At 48.8% G+C, this 23125-nt stretch overlaps 2 protein-coding genes across 16 annotated transcripts in view; one reads left to right on the plus strand and one right to left on the minus strand.

Moving 5' to 3' along the window:
- Positions 1–18625, plus strand: part of ARHGEF1 (Rho guanine nucleotide exchange factor 1) — a 72096-nt gene extending 53471 nt beyond the window's left edge. For 7 of the 11 annotated variants that reach the window (XM_079985309.1, XM_079985317.1, XM_079985318.1 and 4 more), the window contains 14 exons: positions 176–301; positions 1333–1447; positions 1917–2017; positions 3401–3478; positions 5054–5126; positions 5882–6049; positions 9218–9305; positions 10270–10371; positions 11236–11306; positions 11455–11625; positions 12580–12750; positions 12865–13013; positions 14813–14910; positions 15809–18625. In XM_079985309.1, coding sequence (XP_079841435.1) covers positions 176–301; positions 1333–1447; positions 1917–2017; positions 3401–3478; positions 5054–5126; positions 5882–6049; positions 9218–9305; positions 10270–10371; positions 11236–11306; positions 11455–11625; positions 12580–12750; positions 12865–13013; positions 14813–14890 — 1491 coding nt within the window. In that variant the 3' untranslated portion in view covers positions 14891–14910; positions 15809–18625. The remainder of the gene's footprint in view (positions 1–175; positions 302–1332; positions 1448–1916; positions 2018–3400; positions 3479–5053; positions 5127–5881; positions 6050–9217; positions 9306–10269; positions 10372–11235; positions 11307–11454; positions 11626–12579; positions 12751–12864; positions 13014–14812; positions 14911–15808) is intronic. The other 4 variants (XM_079985314.1, XM_079985310.1, XM_079985315.1 and 1 more) reach the window with 3 other exon arrangements.
- A 1753-nt stretch (positions 18626–20378) lies between these two features.
- The window catches only part of ERFL (ETS repressor factor like), a 167358-nt gene continuing 164611 nt past the window's right edge, over positions 20379–23125 (minus strand). For all 5 annotated transcript variants that reach the window (XM_079985633.1, XM_079985630.1, XM_079985634.1 and 2 more), the window contains exon 6: positions 20379–22615. In XM_079985633.1, coding sequence (XP_079841759.1) covers positions 21993–22615 — 623 coding nt within the window. In that variant the 3' untranslated portion in view covers positions 20379–21992. The remainder of the gene's footprint in view (positions 22616–23125) is intronic.

Here is a 23125-nt window from a genome sequence, read left to right on the forward strand (position 1 = left end):
GGCCACGCAGGTGAATCAGCCCAGGTACATCACAGTGATTCTTGAGTAGCCAAAAATGATATGAAGAGGCAACGGTGGGGGCCAAGGCAGAGGTTATCTTGGCTATCAGAAAGGGACCGAAGGTTTGCAAGATCCCTCTATGTGATCAACTCGCCAACCTTCTTTCCCTCCCCAGTTTGATGGTCCTGAAGGAGCCTGGTTCCAGAAGATCTCGGCCCGTTTCTGCAGCCGCCAGTCGTTTGCTCTGGAGCAGCTGAAAGCCAAGCAGAAGAAGGAGCCGCGTTTCAACCAGTTCATCCAGGTAATCGCCGCTGGAGACTGGGGATAGCTCAGTCAGTAGAGCACGAGACTCTTAATGTCAGGGTCGTGGGTTCGAGCACCACGTGGGGCAAAAGATGCGTCCATTGCAGCGGGTTAGACTAGATGACTATCATGGTCCCTTCCGACTCTGCAATTCTGTGATTCTATGAAATTGCCTCTCCTTCTACGGTAGGGCCATGTACCTTTCCGGTGAAAAAATTTGGTATAGGCTGTACAATTCAGCATCCCAAGAAACCTTTTATGTTGTACAAAAATGATGAATTAAGTTTCCAGTTCTTAAAGGCTGTGAGGTAATTCTGAGGCAATTCTCTTTTTAGTGTGAATTCCGTAGCTCCATGAGATTTAAGCATACACAGAATAAATTTCCGTAAAGCATGTGCCCAGTTAAAAATTATTTTGGGTAACTTTATTTGGCTTTTTGTGGATGAGCTTTTTTTTTAATAAAAAAAACCTAGCAGGCCTGGTTAAGGGTGGTATTCAATGCTAGTTCCAGTGGGTCTACTCTAAGTAGGACTTGGTTGAAGACAGCCCTAGGTTCCTCCTCCCTTTCTCCCAGTGAAATATTTCCCTGTTAGAGTCAGGTGATATTCTTTCATTAATCAAAAGTATATGCCATTAAGAAGGGGGGAAAGTTGTTGGTTTTGCAAACACCGAGCTTGGATCCAAAAAAACAACCCCGGGGAGGCTTTTCCCACTGTACCTCCTCCAGTTACCCAGACTCTGTGAGCAACCACACTGTGAGAGCCAGTGTGGTGTAGTGGTTAAGAGCGGTAGACTCGTAATCTGGTGAACCGGGTTCGCTTCCCTGCTCCTCCACATGCAGCTGCTGGGTGACCTTGGGCCAGTCACACTTTTCTGAAGTCTCTCAGCCCCACTCACCTCACAGAGTGTTTGCTGTGGGGGAGGAAGGGAAAGGAGAATGTTAGCCGCTTTGAGACTCCTTCAGGTAGTGATAAAGCGGGATATCAAATCCAAACTCTTCTTCTTCTTCTTTCCCTCTCATCCCGGCAGGAAGCAGAAAGTCAACCTCGTTGCCGGCGGTTGCAACTGAAGGACATCATCCCCATTGAGATGCAGAGGCTTACCAAATATCCGCTGCTCCTTCACAACATTGCCAAATGCACAGGTGAGCAGAGGTGGGGGAGGATGGAGGTTGCTGTGGCTTGAGCAGGAGAGGTGAGACAATTGCACAGGGACAGCTAAGCCAAGGGCGGAACAGACGACATACTGTACATTTAAAGTGCTGAGATAGCCACTTTAAATATGCATGGCTTCCCCCAAAGAATTCTGGGAGCTGTGGTTTTGTTAGGGGTTGGGGTTCAGAGTTCTTGGTAGGCCCTCTGTTCTCCTCCCAAAGCTATGATTCCCTGAGTTCCCTGTGAAGAGGGATTGGTTGTTAAAGCCACTCTGGGAGATTGTCTGAGTCTTGATTTTGCTGTGGAGAGGAAGGACTCACAGTATTTTCCTCCCTCCTGGGGGAAAAACCAACCCTGAATCTAGATCTGAACTGAATTCTAGATAGGGAAACACTGGGGCTGTATTTAACGGGGTGCCTTTTGAAAAATCACTTCCACCTTTTTCGATCTGTGCTGCAGAGGAGGCCGAGGAACGGGAGAAAGTCCAGAAGGCGGCCAACTGCTGTCGGCAGATCCTCAACCACGTCAATCAGGAGGTGCGCGACATGGAGAACTTGCTGGTAAGTGCCCTTCCTCCTCCTCCTCTTCTTCTTCTTCTTCTTCTTCTTCTTCTTCTTCTTCTTCTTCTTCTTGCTGCCTGACAGCATCATGCCTCAAGGGCCGCCTCTCCCCGTACGAACCAATCAGAACCTTGCGATTGTCACCCGAGGTCCTTTTCTGTACGCCAGCACTAGAACAGGCCTTTTCAGTGGTGGCCACCTCCTTTTGTGGAGTGTGCTCTCCCCAGGGAAGCTCACCTGGTGCCATCATTACTTAAATTTAGGCACCAATTAGAACGTTTGTTTTCGCCCAGTCCTTCGGCTTTTATTTATCTGTGGGACGTTTTCATCCTGTCTTTAAAAATACCTGAATGAGTTTTAGAGTTCTCTTATGTTTTGCTTTATGCTGGTTTTAAGGCATGTGTTATTATTTATTTATTGTTTATTATAATAATTTTTATTGGTATTTACACATTTTCCAACATATCATTCTTTTAAACATCATTTCAAAATCTTTGGCTATCACAGCCCTTCAACCTCAACTGATGGTTTTCTAAAATCGTTTCTAATTATGCATTTTGCTACTATAGTTATTGCTTCAAATTCAAATCTTAATAACTATTCTTAATTCTTTTCACAATAATTTATATATTACTCCTTACAAAACTTCTTTTAACCCTACAAGTGATATCAGTTGGTTACAGTTGCTTTCCAAATATGTCGAAAACTTCTTCCATTCCTTTAGGAAAGTCTGGTGCTGCTGGTTCCAAATTTTCCCTGTTAATCTCGCCATCTCAGCATGTTACAGATAGGTAGCCGTGTTGGTCTGCCATAGTCAGAACAAAATAAAAAAATTCCTTCCAGTAGCACCTTAAAGACCAACTAAGTTAGTTCTTGGTATGAGCTTTCGTGTGCATGCACACTTCTTCAGATATCTTAGTTGGTCTCTAAGGTGCTACTGGAAGGAATTTTTTAATTTTGTATCTGAAGAAGTGTGCATGCACACGAAAGCTCATACCAAGAACTAACTTAGTTGGTCTTTAAGGTGCTACTGGAAGGAATTTTTTCATCTCAGCATGGTTCATCAATTTCTCTTGCCACTTTCTTTAGTTGGCATTTCTTCTTACTTCCATCTTTAGGGCAAACAATATCCTTGCTGCAGTTATTGCATATAAAAACTTTTTTTTAATCATTCATATGAATTTCTGTACCCACAATAAATTGGGTATTTATTGTCCGCATGTCACTTTGAGTTAGCTTTTTGTTGTTGTTTTAAAGTGACTAATAAGTTTGATAAATGAATAAATACCTCTCTGTTGGGCAGTTGCTCTTTCTAATCCTCTCTTGCCCCACCCTGTGTGTGTGTGTGTGTGTGTGTGTGTGTGTCCTCTCTGTGTTTTTCAGAAACTGAAAGATTATCAGCGTCGCCTGGACCTCTCCAACCTGAAGCAGAGTACTGATCCACTGCTTAGTGACTTTAGGGTGAGTTTCTGGCCTAGTATTTCCTCCCCGGTTGCAGACTGGGGAGTCAGGAACTTGTGAGCACCCAAATATTCTCCATATTTATTATTTATTATAATTTATTATTTATACCCCGCCCATCTGGCTGAGTTTCCCCAGCCACTCTGGGCGGCTCCCAATCAAGTGTTAAAAACAATACAGCATTAAATATTTAAAAATTCCCTGAACAGGGCTGCCTTCAGATGTCTTTTGAAGATAGGATAGCTGCTTATTTCCTTCACATCTGAAGGGAGGGTGTTCCACAGGGCGGGCGCCACTGCTGAGAAGGCCCTCTGTCTGGTTCCCTGTAAACTCACTTCTCGCAATGAGGGAACCGCCAGAAGGCCCTCGGCGCTGGATCTCAGTGTCTGGGCTGAAAGATGGGGGTGGATACGCTTCTTCAGGTATACTGGACCGAGGCTGTTTAGGGCTTTAAAGGTCAGCACCCAACACTTTGAATTGTGCTCGGAAACGTACTCGGAGCCAATGTAGATCTCTCAGGACTGGTGTTATGTGGTCTCAGTGGCCACTCCCAGTCACCAGTCTAGCTGTCGCATTCTGGATTAATTGCAGTTTCCGGGTCACCTTCAAAGGTAGCCCCACGTAAGGAAAATGTTGGAATGAATCTTTATGGCCTTAGTAGAAATGCTATAAGGAGTTAAGCTTAAATAAGTATACTAATTTTAATGGAAATAAGATTTAAAATATGTTAAGACATTTATATGATAGAAAATGGAGAAAGATGGAAAGGAATTGCTAAAACAATTAATGGAAGTGGAATACAAAGAGGGAGGTGAGAGGAGGTCGATGATATAAGGGAATGAAAGTTAGAATATGGAAAAGGTATGACGTATGTTTTTTTTTAATTGTTTTTGTTTTGTTTTGTTCAAGTTCATTGTGTTGGGTGATGTGTTGGGGTTGTGTATTGTATTGTATTATTTTTCTTGTTCTTGTTCTTTTTTCTCTTTTCTTTTTTCTCTTTTCTCTTTTTCCTTTTAAAAAAGTAATAAATATTATTAAAAACAAACAAACAAACAAAGGTAGCCCCACGTAGAGCGCATTGCAGTAGTCCAAACGGGAGATAACTAGAGCATGCACCACTCTGGCGAGACAGTCTATGGGCAGGTAGGGTCTCAGCCTGCGTACCAGATGGAGCTGGTAAACAGCTGCCTTGGACACAGAATTGACCTGCGCCTCCGTGGACAGCTGTGAGTCCAAAATGACTCCCAGGCTGCACACCTGGTCATTCAGGGGTTTCAGCCCTGTTGAGTTTCTGCCCGTCACATGGCTGCTATCATGGGGCAAGTGGCCTCTCTCTTGAAATGGCTTTAAGGCTGCTCTGAGCAACTGGTCTGGTGCTCTCAATTTATGTAATGAGGTTTGTAAAATTATAAGAGTGTTTCTTTGATTTGGAGTGAAAAGTGTGGTCTTCCATGAGCTCTGGTTTCCCCAGGGCCTCAGGTTTTATCTCCACGCTCCTGCTTCTTAATGCAACTTTTTGTGCGTGAAATGATAGCGTATGCAAAACCTCAGGCTGTAACCAGCTCTTTCCCACAGAACGACATCACCAAGAAAAACCTCGTCTACGAGGGACCTCTGACTTGGCGTATCACCAAGGATAAATCAGTAGGTAAGTTGAGCTCAGGCTCACTCGTCCTTGGGAGCCTTCTTCGGCTTAAACTCTGGGACAGGGCTTTGATTCAAGAACTTCTTCTTGATGCCAGGGGCGGCGTGCTGATGCAATTGAAATAAGATTTGAGTGGATTTATTTATTTACATCCTTCTCATCCCACTCTTCAGCCCCAAAAATGATTTGAATGGCACCCCTACAGGTCTTGCCTGTAGGCATGGCACGAGAGGAAAAGGGATTGATAGGGAGGAGGAAAAAAGAAAGCTCAGGCACCGTTACAGAGTTCTTGCACTGACCAGCTGGAATGGCATTATTTCAAGGAGAGGAGGAGTGGGTTTCCTTCACTGAAGAACAATCCCCACCCTGGGGCTGACCTTGTGGGCAGTTTCCCCACCAGTCTTGCTGAATAATGGGCTTGCTGTCCTCCAAGCAACTGTTTTATTTATGTATTGTTACAATTCTTCACTTGAATGCTGGGAGACTAGTGGGGAGGTCAGCGCAAGGGGACTGCGCTTGGTAGGCCTTTCAGCCTTGCATGGGCCCTGGGGCCCCTATGCAACCTTGTTGACGTTGACTACGTTTGAGATTTGTGGGTGTGGCTTCTGAGTCGAAGGGGTGGGGCTTTCAATGGCTCCACCCCCTCAGGGCTCCCCTTTCTATAAGCTCAGCTTTGGTGCGGGGGCCTGGGTTTCCCAGCAAGGCTCGGAAGCGTACGTCAGATCTCTGACCTCCTCTCTCTTACCCCCCCAAAAAAGATGTCCATGTTCTCCTGCTGGACGACATCTTGGTGCTTCTGCAGAAGCAGGAGGAGCGCTTGGTCCTTAAGTGCCACAGCCGCACCATCAACCCGACCCCTGACGGGAAGCAGATGTTGAGCCCCATCATCAGGCTCAATTCGGCCATGACACGCGAAGTGGCCACAGGTGGGTGCTGTGGTGTTGGGTGGGTGAGGTGGAAGCACCTCCACTTTGAGTGAGAGTGAGGAAAATTCTCAGGGATGATTCACACCCTGGCCTGCACTTTCTTGATCTCCTGCCCTCAGGCAGAAGATATAGAAGCATGATTAGTCGCACCAAGAGGGTAAAGAACAGCTTCTATCTGTGGGCTGTTAGGCTCCTGAATGAAAAGATAACAACAGGGCAACTGACTTTCACGTTTGGTGAGAGTGCGAATTAAGAAATTTTTACTAAGAGAGCTGAGTGGGGGGTGCTCGTGTAATCTCACCGTATACAAGTTGTACAAGTCACAATAAAGTATTTCAAAAATTTCAATAAAAAAATCAACATTAGAACCAGATGTGTAGTGGTCTGGGGTTACAGTGGGGTCAAAGATACCTTACTATTTCTGCAGCCGGGTTCCCATCTCCAGTATCTTAGAGCTGCCCGGCTAGCGTGAAAGGGGTAGCTTTTTAGCCACTGAGAAGAATTATTCTCATCCTTCATGCTGATTGGAACCAGTTGGAGTGAAAGGGAGGCGACTTTGCCGCCGAGGACGGAGGAGCAACGCTGAGGCGTTTGCTTGCTTTTTATTTTTTTTTATTGAATTTATATACCGCCCTATATCTGGGGGGTCTCATGGCAGTTCCTAGAATAAAATCAAGATATAAAACCACAAAATATCTAATAAAAATAAAAACAATAACCCAATAGCCCCCCCCCAACCACCACCACAGAAAACTCATTTTTAAAAGGGCATAGGAGTTGTTGTTCTGTATGCTTCAAAGCTAAGCATTTAGGGACACGGAGAACACAAGGGGCTTCTCAGGCTGAAGAGAATGGTATTCAAGTTCTTTTACATGCAATGGAACTTCAAGGAAGGCACAGCTTAGGTCCCTCAGAAGATACTAGAGCTCTCCAGGTCTTTTGCACAGAAAATAGTAGATCTGGCTCAAAGGCAATACGTGGAGATCTGCAATGATAGCTGCAATGGATCCATTATTATTATTATTATTAAATTGTAAAATTATTGTATAATACTAGAAGCAGTCATTGCAGGGGGTTGGGCTAGATGACCGTTGGGTGTCCCTTCCAACTCTACAATTCTGTGACTCTATGACTGTATAGTATTGAAGGGGGTGTGGCTATGAGGGGAAATGGCTGTGAGGGGGAACCCTGTGCTACTGATTGGGACCAAAGCAGCGAAGTTAAGTCACACAGCACTAGATTAAGAATGTGGGTGCCCCCCCCCCAAGGAAGCTTTTAAGTGGAGGAGGAATATGGTTTGGTGGTAGAGCATGTGCTTTGCATTTGGGGAGACCCCAGGCTGGCTCTCTTTGGTGAATGAAGGGACTCCAGGAACAAGATTGTGGGCACCTACCAAGGCCTAGCAGGCTTTTCTTGGGCCGGGATAGTTTCCTGGCAGCGAGGAAACTTTGTATGACGATTACGTTTCTTTGGTTGTGGAAGAAAAGGAAACCTTGAAACAGAACAGGCAGTACGAGCTAAATTAAAAAACCCAAACCTTGCAGCAGCTATTAATAGTTTAGCGTATGGCTCAGGGCCATTCTCGTCTCCTATGCTGTTTTTAAATAAAAGATTGGGACGGTAGCCATAAACAGCCTAGATCCTGCCTGTTACCTTGAATAATCTAAAATTCTGCTGCAAGCACAGCTCTGACTGCAGACGGTCTCTGTATTCTTGGCCGTGCATCATCCGCACCCAGGCAGCATGAATTCTGTGCCAGGAATGCGGAATTCTGCAACCTGCACAAACTTAAATGCAGGTCGGGCAGTTTTTTTCTTCTTAATTTGGTGTGAATTGACAGCATTCCTCTCTATTCCTGATACACTGGGACACAAGATATGCTGCTGGTGCTGTGGGCAAGGTAGCCCAGGCTAAGGGGTTTGGGGGAATCATGCAACCAGAAGATGCAAAAATGGTATAAAAAACACATCCCACTGATCAGAGGCCCTCACCTCCCACTGCACTGACTTCCTGCCTGCACATAGAGGCAGCCAATGAACTCATGGCAACAAGAACACGCCCCTGCCACACACAATAGGATGCCGCAGAACCTCCAGTGCCAGTGGCAGAGCCAACAAAAACCTTACTGGTGCCAGTCCCCAGGGATCTCTCCAGGCCTCTCTGCCTTGCCCTCGGCACTCTTCCTAAACCAGCCTTTCTCAACCCGTGGGTCCCCAGATGTTGTTGAACTACAACTCCTATCACCCCTAGCTAGAACTCAGGGATGATGGGAGTTGTAGTCCAACAACATATGGGGACCCACAGGTTGAGAACCTCTGCCCTAGGCCATGGGGAGGCAAACTAAGGCTCGGGGGCCGGATCCGGCCCAATCACCTTCTCAATCCGGCCTGCGGACGGTCCAGGAATCAGCGTGTTTTTACACGAGTAGAATGTGTGCTTTTATTTAAAATGCATCTCTGGGTTATTTGCGGGGCATAGGAATTCGTTCATTATTATTTTTTCCAAAATATAGTCCGGCCTCCCACAAGGTCTGAGGGACAGTGGACCGGCCCCCTGCTGAAGAAGTTTGCTGACCCCTGCCCTAGACCATGCCCATCGCCGGCACTGCTTCCCCCATAGAAACATAGCATTGGAAAGGGACCTCAAGGGTTTTCTAGTCCAACACCCTGCAATGCAGCAGTCTTTTGCCCAACGTGGGGCTCAAACCCACAACCCTTGTGCTGTACCAGCTGAGTGCATCTGCCTTAAAATGTTACAGATAGGTAGCCTTGTTGGTCTGCTGTAGTCAAAACAAAATTAAAAAAATTCCTTCCAGTAGCACCTTAGAGACCAACTAAGATATCAGAAGAAGTGTGCTTGCACACAGAAGCTCATACCAATAACTAACTTAGTTGGTCTCTAAGGGGCTACTGGAAGGGATTTTTTAATTTTGCCTAAAAATGTTTCTGCCTGACTGGAGAGAAAGTGTGTAGCCTACTGTACAAAGGTAGCATTTACACTCGTCCCGTTTCACCTCTGGCCCTGCCCACCCCTGGCATGCGGCCCCCAGAAGGTTGGCTGGAAACGTCCTATCGGGCAAACCTCGACTGGGCACTGGGTGCAAGTTCTGAGATAGGTCCTCCTCCTCTTTTTTGATTCTGAACCTGCCATTTCCTTCTTTCCTCTTAGATATCAAGGCTTTCTACGTGATTTTCAGCTGGGAGGACGGAGCTCAGATCTATGAGCTGGTTGCACAGACAGTGTTGGAAAGGAAAAAGTAAGAAACGGAGGAGGCGAGATTGAGATGCTGCTGGCTGGGGGGGTGGAGGTGGGCATTCACCGCTGGAGTACCAAATGGGTTGGTCTAGCCATCAACCCCCCAGCTTGATGCCCTTCAGGTTTTGGCTCGCTGACTGATGGGAGTTGTAGCCCAAAGCATCTAGAAGGCACCAGTGGGAATGCTGGGTTTAGTCTGTGAGCTGGAATGGGTGGCAGAAACAGAGGGGTGGTAGTTTTGGAGGTGAGGGTGGTTCAGTTTTCTCAGCTTCGATCCAAGGTCAATTTTCAAAATATGACTTTGCCTAGCACCAAGGGACGCGGGTGGCGCTGTGGGTTAAACCACAGAGCCTAGGGCTTGCCGATCAGAAGGTCGGCAGTTCGAATCCCTGCGACGGGGTGAGCTCCTGTTGCTTGGTCCCTTCTCCTGCCAACCTAGCAGTTCGAAAGCACATCAAAGTGCAAGTAGATAAATAGGTACCGCTCCAGTGGGAAGGTAAACAGCATTTCCGTGTGCTGCTCTGGTTCACCAGAAGCGGCTTAGTCCTGCTGGCCACATGACCCAGAAGCTGCATGCCTGCTCCCTTGGCCAATAAAGCGAGATGAGCGCCGCAACCCCAGAGTCGTCCACGACTGGACCTAATGGTCAGGGGTCCCTTTACCTTTACCTAAGGTCTTTAAGCTTATTATTATTATTATTAATTATAATTGGATTTGTATACCACACTATACTCACAGATGCCATTCCTTAATTTGAGCTGGGGCTCCTCCCTGGGCTTATAGTGGTGGGTGTCTCTGAGCATGTTCCAAGTGCCTCCGCCATAAGCAGTATATTCGGCATTTAAGGGGCCAGGCTTCCAGGTTTGGAGATTCCAGGCCAGCGTGAGCCCCAGCACCTCTAACTGTTGTCAAATCAACCAGTCAGTTTTTGTTTTACCCGATTCCCTTCTTTTGTTCTTTTCTAGCTGGTGCAGTATGATCAGCGACACGGCCGGCTCTCTGAAGGTCCCCATTAAACCACGGCTTTCAGTGCCAAACAGTCGGTCTTCGCCACACAGCCCCAGCTTGTAAGCCTGGCCTTCCTGGGGAAGGAAAATGTCTAAACCTTTCTCGTACCACGTGGGGCATTTTGTGGGGCCTGCTTGCCAGAAGCAAGTGGGGCAAAGTCAGAGGCAAAAATGAGGAGGGTAGCAGACGGGACGTTTTCCTTTGTGCATTCCAGCCATGCAAAACCCAGGAGTTTTTGCAAACATAACCTCCACGCAGCGTCTCTCCATCCAGACCAATGAGAGGCAATATCACAGTTCAAAGAAAGGTCCCATCCGGGCAGAAGAATTTTAGGGAGGGGGCCGAAGGAGAAGACTGAGAGAGGAGGTGTCAGAAACTGAAGAGGTAACAGGGTTTAGTGAGCAGGGAGAGTCTGTGGCAGAGACAAGTGCAGAATCTGAAGCAGAAGCAGAAGAGGAGGGAGGGAGGCCAAGAGGCAGAGAGGAGTCCAGCTGGGGAAGAGGCAGAGGTGTCTCCCCCTCCTGCTGCAACTAGCTCCCCTCCCTGCTGGTCTCCCAGGAGCAGAAGAAGTATGAAGCGGGAGGAGCAAAGACAGGCATGCTGAGACAGTCTCAGATTGCTTGGGAAGGACCGGGGGGGGGGGGGGGGGCGGAGGAGCCTTAGGCAGCTGCCTCATAGGGGCAAGACCCACCAAGAAGAGTTGCTGTGCTCATGAGGCCTGGCTCCTCTGACCAGGCCTTGTTTCTTCTTATAAAGAGTTAACTTCACTTACTCAGTGTGATTTATTGCTGGCTGGCTCCCTGACGCTGGAAGGGCTGTCTCGTGGGGTGTGCGGGGGGAAGGAAGGACCCAGCCTGCCAGTGCAACCCATTTCCCCACCGCCGGCATAGATCTGCACTCACAACTACTTCTTTTTCCCTCAGCAGCTACTCAGAGGGGTTGCTGGGCGGGGCGGAGAACGGCAGCTCGCACAAGGAGACCCTGCATTCGGAGGGTGAGTTTGCGGCCAGGCGGTTTGGAAGGCAGTAGGAGGAGCTGGAGGGGGCAAAGCAAGAGTTCTGGGTTCTTGCCGAGCTCAGAGCCAGGGGAATCCAGGGGCTCTTTGAGAGCAGGGATCCGACTGGTCTTTTGGTACCCTGAAGCAGAGCGAGAGAAGGACGGGATGCTGGAAGGGGCCGAATTCGAGGGGCGCAGCCCTGTGAGTGGACCGAAGCTGGGCAAGGCAACGGAGGAGATTTTGGACGACATGCTGAACTTGCACAAGCACCGGCCCGTAGGCCAGGGGGCCCTGTCATCCGCCGCACAGGACAGAAGTATGTAACGCTACTCCTTCGGAACTCCCTGCCTGTTGATGGTAGGCAGGCACCTTCAACTCTGCATTTTCCAGGGTCTGCTTAAGAACATTTACGCATAGGCAAGCCTATCTAGGGGGTGCAGGTGGCACTGTGGGTTAAACCACAGAGCCTAGGACTTGCCGATCAGAAGGTTAGCAGCTTGAATCCCTGCGACGGGGTGAGCTCCTGTTGCTCATTCCCTGCTTCTGCCAACCTAGCAGTTCGAAAAAACGCAGTGCAAGTAGATAAATAGGTACCGCTCCAGTGGGAAGGTAAACGGCGTTTCCGTGCGCTGCTCTGGTTCGCCAGAAGTGGCTTAGTCATGCTGGCCACATGACCTGGAAGCTGTATGCTGGCTTCCTCGGCCAATAAAGCGAGATGAGCGCCGCAACCCCAGAGTTGTCCGTGACTGGACCTAAATGGTATGGGGTCCCTTTACCTTTACTTTTACCTTTACCTTTAAGCCTATCTAGACACGTAGAGAAGCCTCCCAAAAATTGCTGCTGTCCAGAGATTTGGAGCTGCAACTCTCATTGGCCCCAGCCAGGGCTGCAGAAGGCTGATGTCGAATGTTGACGTGTGTTTTATTCTGGATTTAAGCGTATCATTGATTTTGGGTTTTTTTAAAAACGACATTGAGGTTTGTTTGTCTTTACAGTAAAGCAGTATGTAAATTGCATGAAGCAAATAGATAACCCAGGGCTGGCAGAAATCGGTGGCCCTCCAAGATACTGTTGGATTTCAGCCTCTAGCCAGCACGGCTGGTAGCAAAGGATGATGGGAGTTGTAGTCCAACAGTATCTGGAGCGCCAGAGGATTCCCCCCTCCCCTCCTCCATTCTTTCCCCTCCCCTCTGTGGAGATTCCTTCTGCCCCGCCAGCCCCAAGGCTCGCGAAGGAGATGAATCTCACCCCAGTCTTGTGTCCTTAACAGTATCAGCCCTGAGGAGGCTACTTCAAGTATCGGAAGAAGGCGAAGTTGCCTTCCCAGCAGCAGAACCTGTGGACCATCCGCCGGAGAACGGGAACCCCCGCGAGGGAGAAGAGGAAGAGGAGTGGGAGGCGGGTCACGGGATGGAGGCAGACGGCAGCCGACGGCATCCAGGTGGGGGTCTGAGAGCCAGGTGGATGGTGGGAAAGTCAGCCAGGACTTGACGAGAGAGGGGCATGCTGGGAGTATTTCATAGAATCATATATTCCCCTCCCTCCCTCTTGGCAGGAGGTCTCCCTAATGGCCCCTTGGAGCCAGAGTGGGGCTCCGAGCACCTGGATAGGGAAGGATCCAGTTCCATAATTCTGACCCACCAACAATCTGACGGGGTGAAGCATCACTTGCGGCTTCTAGAAGATGCCATCCAGGGTCTGAAGGTGAGAGAGGGTTGCAAAGACACACACACACTCACACACACCAGTGTGGCACGCTCAGAATTTACTGTGTAGTTTTGCACCTGTTTGCTTTCCTTGCAGAGCTAAACCCGAGCCCTGGAATATTAATTTCCAAGATCGTTTGGAAAGCGCAGAAGATGGTGGAGGGAGGGAGGGAGGTGCGAGAGCAAACGCCTGAGTGTTTTTCCAAGCAGTGGGTTTGAAAGGGAAGAGCAGCAGAGAGATGGGCCCTCGTGTTGAGAATGAGGGAAGGAGTGTGTGAAGGTGTGAAGCCCGCCCTTTGATGGCTGTCTCCTTCGTCCATTGGCCGCTTTTTAAATAAAGAAGAAAGACCAGGACTATAGCCATGAGGACTAGAAACTTAACGCAGGCTGAGATGAATGGGAAGCCTGCAGACTTATCTGCTGAGCCTGTTCTATTCACTAGACAAAGCAAAGAGCCGGGAGGGGGGTGTCTCTCTTCATGCCTGTACATGATTTGCTTTGTTATATTTCACTGCACTTAGGTCCCAACATTTTCTCCAGGCAGCAAACATGGTTCTCTCCCCCCTTACCTCACCCCCACAACAACCCTGTGAGTTAGGGCTGCTTGCTGTCCGTCGGCTTAACCTGAGGTCACCCAGTGCCCTGCTCTCCCCGGTCCTAGTCTGCCACCCTCTTAACAGCTTCTGTATGCTGAGGCAGCATACAGATACTAGAAGCATACAGATACATAGCAGCAGACTCCTGCTAGAAGGACGACTTTTTAGAATTTATTCCTTGCAAGCCCTAGCTTATGCTCCAGGTCACCTTTAGAAGGGGTCTTGCCACTGAAGTGCTGGTTTTGACCTTTAAAGCCCTTCACGCTATGCCCCGTGGAGGACCTTAAGGTCCATAAATAGCAACACCCTAGAGGTCCCAGGCCCTAAGGAAGTTAGATTAGCCTCAACCAGAGCCAGGGCCTTTTCAACACTGGCTCCGGCCTGGTGGTATACTCTGCCTCATGAGACCAGGGCCCTGCAGGATCTGTTTTTTTCCGCAGGGCCTGTAAGACAGAGTTGTTTCACCTGGCCTTTGGCTTGGAGCCAATTTGACTCCCTCCCCTTCTTTCTTTTTCCTTTCTCCTCCTGTGATGCTGCTGCATTTTAATGTTTTAGTGTTTTGATGTTGTGTTTTGATCTTGTTTTCAAGTTGTATTTCAATCAACTTGTTTTTATTATTGTTTGTTAGCCGCCCTGAGCCTGGTCTCGGCTGGGGAGGGCGGGGTATAAATAAAATTTATTTATGATTATGATTATTTATTATTCTGAAGCAGAAATGGGGAGCCCGTGGCCCTGCAGGTGTCCTTCAACTCCAGCTCCCAGCCGTCCAAGCCAGCATGCTCAGTGGTCTAACAGGGGGCTGTTGCCCTGAGGGGGAACGGCTGCAGCTCAATGGGTTAGAACATCTGCTTTGCATGCAGAAGGTTTCATTTCCCAGCATTTCTGGGGAGAGGGGTGGCAAAGACCCTTATCTGAAACCATGGAGAGCTGCTGCGAGTCAGTTCAGACAGTACTGAGATAGATGGACCAGTGGTTTGATATAAGACAGCTCTTCCTGTGTCCCTGTGCAGTCCAGCAACATCCACGGGGCGCCACGTTGGCCGATCTAGAGCGACTGGGTTGCCAAGGTTGAAGCCTCTCACTCTTGAGAGTTGGGAGTGTCCAGAAGGAGATTCCTGCCCACGTATGCTTGTCCCCATATCCCTCCTTCGCCCTCTCAGTGAATATTTTCCTCAATCTGTTTGTCTGCCTGTCGTACTAGGAAATTGAAGCGGATTATTGGCACCTGCAGCAGCTGATAGGAAAACTCACGCCATCTCAGCCGCCCAGTTTCACATGAGGCTTGGCCAAGCAGAGAAGGTAATGGAAGAAACAGGCTCGGTCCGGGGTATCCCAAAAACTCGGTGCATGACTGACCGGCTTCCTCTCACCAACCTGTGTCCTTTGGTTAGGCTGATAAGACAGTGATTGGCTCAGGATGAGCCTGTGGTGTTCATGGCTCAGCAAACAGGTTTTTGAAATAAGTGTTTGCGCCTCAAAATTTAATTTAAAAGACAAAACAGTACCTCCGCTGAGGGAAGTTTAGAAATCGCTCAAGCCTCTTTTATGTAAATCCCACCCATTTGGTGTTTTTTATTTTAAATGGGTGTGTAATTTGCTGTGTTTTTAGCTTGTTGGAGGTCTCGCTGCCTGTTTATCCAAACATCCTCTGGCCCGTTGAGCCAGTTTTGAATCAGCCCACCAGGAGAAAACTCTGCTCTCCGAACCCCGAACCCTCCCATCCTTTCTTGCTCAGATGTACCTGGTAGTTGAGGGCCTGTGAGTGGAATGGCAGGAGGGGGGGAAGGCTGTAGTAGGCCCGACATGTATCCATAGCAACCAGGAACCAGTGAAACGTAGTTAGGAATATTGGGGGCCACGGGAACTGTATTTCCCATGGCTCCTGGCAGTCCAGGATGCCTCTAGGGCCTTGGGGGGGGAGCCTCTGCGCGATTCCTCCCTGCCACCGCCAGGCAGACTTGGATGGGAAGGGACAGAGAAGGTGCAGGAGAACAAGTAAGCAGGCGTTTTGCCAAGCATTATGAGCAGGGCCTGAATTTTAGCCTGGGTTTCAGCTCTGGCTCCAAACCAGGCAAGTGCATTTCTTAAAACCGCCCCACCCGCTCCGGTTTCAAACTCGGGTTGACACCGCTGCTTGCTGCTGCACCATTCTCACTGCCATCTTAATGGCTTTCTGTGTCTTCTCCCCCCTCTCCAGGCTTGTCTTTCACAGGGAGGAAAAGGGATCTTTTTTGCCAACCGCTCTCTCCAGCCGGATGTTCCTCCTCGAACAACACCAGCAACCAAGTGCGGCCTACACTGCTTTTTGTATAGAGGATTTATAATGCAGGGAAAGATTCCAGGGTTATAAATATATTTTTTATATATATTCTACCTAGACCACGCTATAGGGGGCCATATTTAGAGGCTGCGGAACTGCATGTGAGTTAAGGGGTCAAACCCTTCCTGAGGGGTGGGGTCATCAGGCCATGAAGGTGCTCTTGGGGGGGTCAGCTTTTTCTTTAGCTATGGGAGTAATTTGTGGTGTCTGTCCCAAAGAGAGGCGAATTAAAAAATCGGGTCCCTGTGGCAGCTGTCTAGTGGACCAAAGATGATGGGGTGGGGTTGGGTGCAAGGCGCTTGTAGGATTCTGGGCTCCACGGACCTATTCAGAACATAACTGCTGGAGACATCAAACTTGACCTCCTTTCTGCCAAAAGTGACCAGCCAAATAATCTCAGGGAAGGTTTGCAAGGAGGGTATGACGATAGCAATATCGAGCCCCTCCTCAAATTGTCAATCATCCTGGTGGTATAAGCTTGCCTTACAGTATATCCTCACACGTGGACCTAACCCTCCAGATAGGCGTCTGATCCTTTTAAAAAGGAAGCGCTTGGCGGCAGTGGCAGCAGCAATCACCGCTGTTTCATGGGGAGGCAAATCTTTAACTCACTTAGCTTGGTTTTCCTTGCCTTTACTCATCTCCCTGTCCCCAGAAACGCCCCGCTTTTCTAGAATGCGTTTTTATCCTTTTCCTGCCTCATTTATTCACATCTGCAGCCCTGCCCAAGCTGTCTCCCTCCATCTCTTGGCCCCTTGCTACCTTGCCATTCCACACAGTGCTTTTGTTTTGGCACCAATTCAGCTGAGAGACGCACACCTCACAAGCACACGGCAGAAAAGCCTTGGGGTTGCATGCAAGCTGCATCCGCTGCCCTGAAACTTGAGCTGGTTCTCTCCCCGACACAAATCCCCTCCCAGAAGATTGGTCTCTCCTTGCTGGGTGACCCTTCACAGCTGGCTTCACAACCTAACAGAAGGCCAGCTACAACGTCAGTGCCCTAACCACCTTCTGAAGAGAGGAGAAGGCAGGGGGAAATGGGTCTTGTGTTATGAGATGAGCTTGAAGTCTGAAGGCAGCATTGTTCCAGCGGTGGATCAAGGGAGACCCCTGGTGTTCCTTAGAAATGCTTCTCAAGAGATTTCCCCTAACGAGATCAGTAGTGCCAGGCAAGCTCCCTGGAAACGCTGCTTGATCTTAACCTAGCCGGGTGCAGTTTCATGAGAGCCTTCTAGCCTACCCTCGTCCCAACTCAAGGGAGACCTGGAAGACTTGGCCAGCAACCTCCTTGACTTGGTTGTGTGCAGAAACTCCATTGCAGGGGTGGAAATATTTTTTTATTTTTAAATGCAAGCTCCTGCTAGCAAAGCAAAACCCCAACCAGCCTCTTCCACGAAGCTTCTTTCTCACCACATCCCTGCTTTCTTTAGGAATTCCTGAGAAATCTTGGGGTTCGATACCCAACAATGTATATACCAAGGAACAGCTGAGCAGTTAGATCGCACTTGCCTACACGTTATTTAGAATCGGGGTTGCCTTTCACTCGGTGTTGCCGACCAGGTTATTCCCAGCACCGTGTAGCACTATAAAAGCTGTTTTTAGCCACAGGGTGCCACAGATGTAGAATATGAAAGCGAAACCACAAGGTCCTGGGTTGGGGGTCTCATCCGCCATAAATGTAATTAATGCACGATCACTTGGCTGCCCTTCTGTGACATGCTGTTTTACGGAAGGGACAGCAGGTGGAGCCATATCAGTAAGTCAACCGGGGCCTCTTGGCTCTTCAAAGCTTTGGGATTGTTGGCCTTTTGCGGTATTTTGCAGGAATTGAGTGTGGACTGGCAGGGTGTGTGTCTGTTCCTCCTCCTACCCCTGATCCCCCTTTGGCTGTGTATGGAAGGGACTTGTCCTCAAAGCTGGTCTGTCGCATGGAGCAAGAGGGCTCTGGACCTATAGAGGGCTGCTGAGCACCCAGACTCGGGGTTTGCTGCTGCTTCTGGCAACTGCTCACCCTCCCCAGCCAAGACACCTCCTATTTATAGGACCCTTTGCCCAACTGGAGGGTTGCAGTGGGTCCTCCCTAGGCAACCGCGGCGTGTTTCCGTCCTCCGGTTGGGAGAATTCCATCTGCCGAAACTAGTCGAGGGGGATAAACGTAGGTGGTGCTTTCATCCCAGAGGACAGGTAGCAGACCTAAGGGTTGAGGTGAGGGGGCAAAGTCAAGTGAAACCTGCTGCCCCCCCTCCCCACTTGATGTCCTCAGAGACGGACCTACACAGATATTGCACACGTTCCAGTTCTTCCAAGTGCCTTTTATACTTTTTGTTCATAATGTGCTTGTATGTTTATATACACACGAACATAAGGGAGTAGTCTTAACTCCTCCAGCTGGGGCTAAAAGCAAAGAAGAACCCAGAGGTTGTTTTTTTTTTTATATAGAGTGATATTATATATATTAGTCTTTAGGGGTTTTTGTCTTATTACTGTACAAAGAGCCTAACCCAGTATATTCGGAGAAGAAAGGGTGTGACCTTCTCGGCTTCCCAGTATTATGGAATGTATAATAGCCCCTGCCAAATCCGCTGCAGTCAGATGAGGTGTTTTTTTAAAGTCACACTTAAAAAAAAAGAAAGAAAATGAAATAAAAATTCTAAAGTGCAAAATGTAAAAGCATCGGCTGGGTGGGGTGGGGGGGATAAAATCCCCCGGGATCTGCTTTCACGTCTTTTACCATCGCTGTTTTGTACTTTCGTGAGACATTCTCAAGATGGTGCGCAATGGATTAGTTCACCTGCTGCTGCTGCTGTACCACACATGCAAAAGTGCCGCACTTACTTATGGCTTTTCCCTTCTGTGTGGGGCCCTCCAGTTTGGACTCCCAGTTCCCAGCAGCCCCAGTCGGAGATGAAGGGAGCTAGAGTCCAGCAACATCTGAAGGATGCTGTATTGGCCACCGCCCTCCTGTCGTAACCCATCCACCCCCACCTAGGAAAGATGAGAAACGCAAGTTCTGCACTGTCCTGTCTGGGGCACAACTATTTAAGGAAAATTTAAGGAAGAAGCAAGTTCTGCTTGACTTCCTAAACTTTTTTTTTTAAAGCCTGAATCAGGCAGCATAAAATCCCCTCTTCAAAAAAACCCCCCAAAACAGCCAATGCTTATGAGTGCAATTCTCACAATCTGTGCCTTTTTAGCATTCTGGATTCTTGACCTGGAGTGCTGCCTCATTCGCAAACTGGATTTCAAGAGCAGTTTGGGTCTATAGACTCGCGGTTGGCCTGGGGCACAAATGGGAACTTGTGCTGTTGTTGCTTGATCTTCCCCTGAATCGTGTGAATTAACCACGGGGTAGCTAATCGGTGGTCAACTGTCTTGAGAATGCTCTCAACTTGAGCTCGGGGGTTGCTTTCCTAGAGTTCAGTTGAGGATTGAGCTCTGTGTGGTTCCCTCCGCCTGGCAATGTTTTTGTATGAGGTTTGCAGTGAAAATACTAGCCAGAAGAAGGAAGAAGAGGGAAATGTTTCCTCGCCAGAGGGTGGGGAGATCAGGTGAGTTTCACCTCTGTATAAGGATGGGGGAGAAGGGAAGAGCAAGGATCCTGGGTTCCACATCCCTCCTGCACAGGAGTCGTGGGCCCCTCCTTCCCGCACCTTACGTAGAGAGAAATCAGAGGCTTTTTGTATGTTACAGGAGGTTTACAGGTACGTGTAGGAGAGGCGAGGAAGAGACTGAACCAAAGATAACTTTTGTAAAAGATGCCAAATTAAAAGCTATATTAATCGCAGCAGCCTTTGTGGTTGGAATACAGCATGTGTTTTGCATTTCGTGTCTCATTTATTGCATTGGGTTGGGTCAGATGATCCTCAAGTGGGGGTCCCTTCTAACTCTTATGATTTTGCCTGGACGGAACATGCCCTTCAGTTACGATGGAGCGTTTTGCTTGCTTGTGTTTTGTGCACACATGGAACTCGTGACTCTTGTGTAACTTAGCCTGCTGCGCAGAAGGAAGAGCTTAAATCATTCCCCTTCCGCTCAGTTGCAGGCAGCCCCTAGACCAGGCATTGGCAAACTCGGCCCTCCAGATGTTTTTGAGACTACGATTCCCATCATCCATGACCATTGGTCCTGTTAGCTGAGGATGATGGGAGTTGTAGTCCCAAAACATCTGGAGGGCCGAGTTTGCCTGTGCCTGCCCTAGACAGTTTCTCATGAAGAAATGTAGCCCTCGGGATTGAAAGAGTCACTCATCCCTTCCCACTTACCTGGGAGTAAACGCCACTGAGCTGAGTGGGACGCAAGTGCCTATACTGTTAAAAATCTTCCTTTGCTCCTTTGTTAAGTGATCTTGTCAGGCTTCGAACTGCCGCCTTGTTGGTTCCTGGCCTCTCATCCATGAGCCACCCCCTTTATTCATCCATTCCCTTTTGCCTGTGAGCAGAGACTCGAGTGACGAATAGATATTTTATTGCTTTAGAGGCCAGCGATGTGCTGGGGTAAAATTCTTTCCCATCTGTTTTTTTTTTCTTTACACACTCCATAAATTAATATAGTATTTACAAAAAGGAAAGAGAAAACATAGGGGTCGGGTTAAACAGCATCTTCATATCAACCACACAAATACAGTTTTGTTTTTTTTCTTCTTCTTTTAAAACACGGGGGGGACACGAGCACACAGGTGAGGCGTGGGAGGGGGTATTTTTTTGTTTTGTTTTTTTACAGAGGGTCACACCAGAGCATGACAAGACAATATTGCACTTCGAAAGTCAGGGGTGGGTAAAAAAAGGTTTAACTCCCTCTCCCGTCATACAACTCCCTGTATTTTGGAGCGGGCCTGGATTTTCAAGTTCCTCCCCACAATTTTGGGAGCTGGAAATCAGGTTCGTAGGTTCTGGAGGACACTGGAAACTTGGAACCGTGTTGGCTTTGCAAGAGCGCTCTCAACCTAGCTGTAAGGACCCTGTCAATAAACACGTTTTGCTGCATTCCAGTTTGCAACAACATACGTGTGCACCTTAAATTATCGGGTGTAGAGCAGCAACACAAGGATGGTGGTATTTGGACTACTTGGACTTAAAAAGGGATGATTCACACAACCACTCTTGTGTTCTGGTTGGACCTTTTTGAAGACACCTTCACAGCACACTCGGGGCAGCCCCAGATTGTGACAAGCCAATTAAAGGCATCGGTAATGGTGGGAAGCAGGCAGAAATCTGATCCAAGAAACTATGTCGGGTGAGAAAAGATCCTGCACTTCATATCAACAAGGCTTGTGCAGGAGAACTTCCCGGCGTGGGGGAGGGGTGTTTGGGTGTTCTTTGCAGAAGCACCAAAATGTCTTGTGCCAGCCACAGTGGCAAGCTGGTTGTCTCTAGAAACCTGGCTGTTAAATAGGTCAAAATAATTTCATGGGGTGGCAGGTGCACTGAAAGGGATTAACGTAGCCTGTGGGAATTTTCAGAGGTGGTGTGGAGCTGGCCGGTCCAGGAAGTTTAATGGGACTAGTCTAGGGAGGGAAAGCTGAGGCAGATTGTGATCAAAAGTGCATGGAGGTATCTTCCCGTGGTATTGGAAGAGGTGATGAAGAGGACACTTTCAGCTCTCAAGTCTTAAGTGTTGCTGGACTGCAAATCCCATCATCCCTGACCATCGGTCATATGGGTTGCTGTGAGCTGGGAGTCCAATAAGATCTGGGGTCTCACAGCCCCCCCCCATCTCTGCCACTACTGCCTGTCCTGAGCCCTCGTCCCTTTCTCCCAGAAAGCCTCTTTGCTCCAATCTGCCCCCCCCCCAGGAATGTGAAGACAAGGCCCTCCATTGATGAAGTTGAGAGGGGGAAGAGATGAGTATTCCAGCCCAGGGTGAAGGGAACGGGGAGCAGAAAGTGAGGGTGCTTTGGGGAATTAGACTCAGTATAATCAGTGAATAAAATTTTCCTATAAAAATAGAGACATCAAACAAATGGGGTAGGTTTTGTTTTCTTTCCTTTGCTTTAAACTCTCTTTAAGAATCTGGCTACTGATGGAGAGGGACCAGCAGTTGGGGCTCCGAATAATGCTTGCGTTCAGCTGCCTGGCAGACTCTTCACTTCCTTGGCAGTGCCCAGGCTGGCCTCTGCCACCCCTTCCGGCTTGCTGGCTGTTGCCCCTGCCGTCCGCTCTGTCTGCAGCCGCTTGTAATTCTGCACCTGGCTCTCTATCGCCTCCAAGCTGTCGGGGCTGAAATCGCAGCCTTCGTTCTCCGAGCTGCATTCGCTTAGATCTGTGATCTCCAACTCGGAATCGGAGCCAGGGTCCTCTTTGGCCCCTCGCCCCCCTGAAGGGCTCTGGGCCCTGGGACCCAGCAGCTCCTTCTCACGCTCGCCGGCCGCATTCCCAGTGCCACGGAGGGGCAGGGTCATGCCATGGGGAGGGAGACAGAGGCGAGGGACGGAGCCGCCCCCGAGAGCTGCAGCCCGCTCTGTGCTATCTCCCGGCAGTAGTGAAATGGGTGCTGGAAGCTGGGCTAATGATCCAGACAGCGGGTTGGGATAGAAGTGTGGGGAGTACAGGGAGGCGGGCAGTTTGGAGCTGTTCAGGGGGAAAGAGCTGGACAGGTAAGGGTTAAAATTCCAGGGGTAATCTGGGAAGGAAGCGTTCCTGCCATACGGAGTCAGCAAACTGGGGGGCTTTGTATATCCGGCAACACCTGTGGGGGAGAGGGGGGAGGAGAGGTATGAGCAACCAGTTCATGTTGGGTTCAGAGGCTTGGGTTTGCTGGAATCCCAATGGATTGTCGTGATATTTTCATATTACCCTTTTGGCGTGAATCATAGCAATATGGAAAGAGAGGCAATCACCTTTATGGGGAGTTCTTTTTTTTAAAAAAAACCCCACAATGAGAAAGCAGCAAAAATAATAATTAGGGATCACTACCTTGAAAGCATCTCCTGCCAACCTAGCAGTTTGAAAGCACATCAAAGTGCAAGTAGATAAATAGGTACCACTCCAGCGGGAAGGTAAACGGCGTTTCTGTACGCTGCTCTGGTTCGCCAGAAGCAGCTTAGCCATGCTGGCCACATGACCCGGAAGCTGTACGCTGGCTCCCTCGGCCAATAAAGTGAGATGAGCGCCGCAACCCCAGAGTCGTCTGCGACTGGACCTAATGGTCAGGGGTCCCTTTACCTTTACCTTGAAAGCATAGCCTTCCCAGATTTTT

The sequence above is a fragment of the Podarcis cretensis genome (genome assembly GCF_951804945.1).
Source record: "Podarcis cretensis genome assembly, chromosome: 8".
NCBI classification, from domain to species: domain Eukaryota; kingdom Metazoa; phylum Chordata; class Lepidosauria; order Squamata; family Lacertidae; genus Podarcis; species Podarcis cretensis.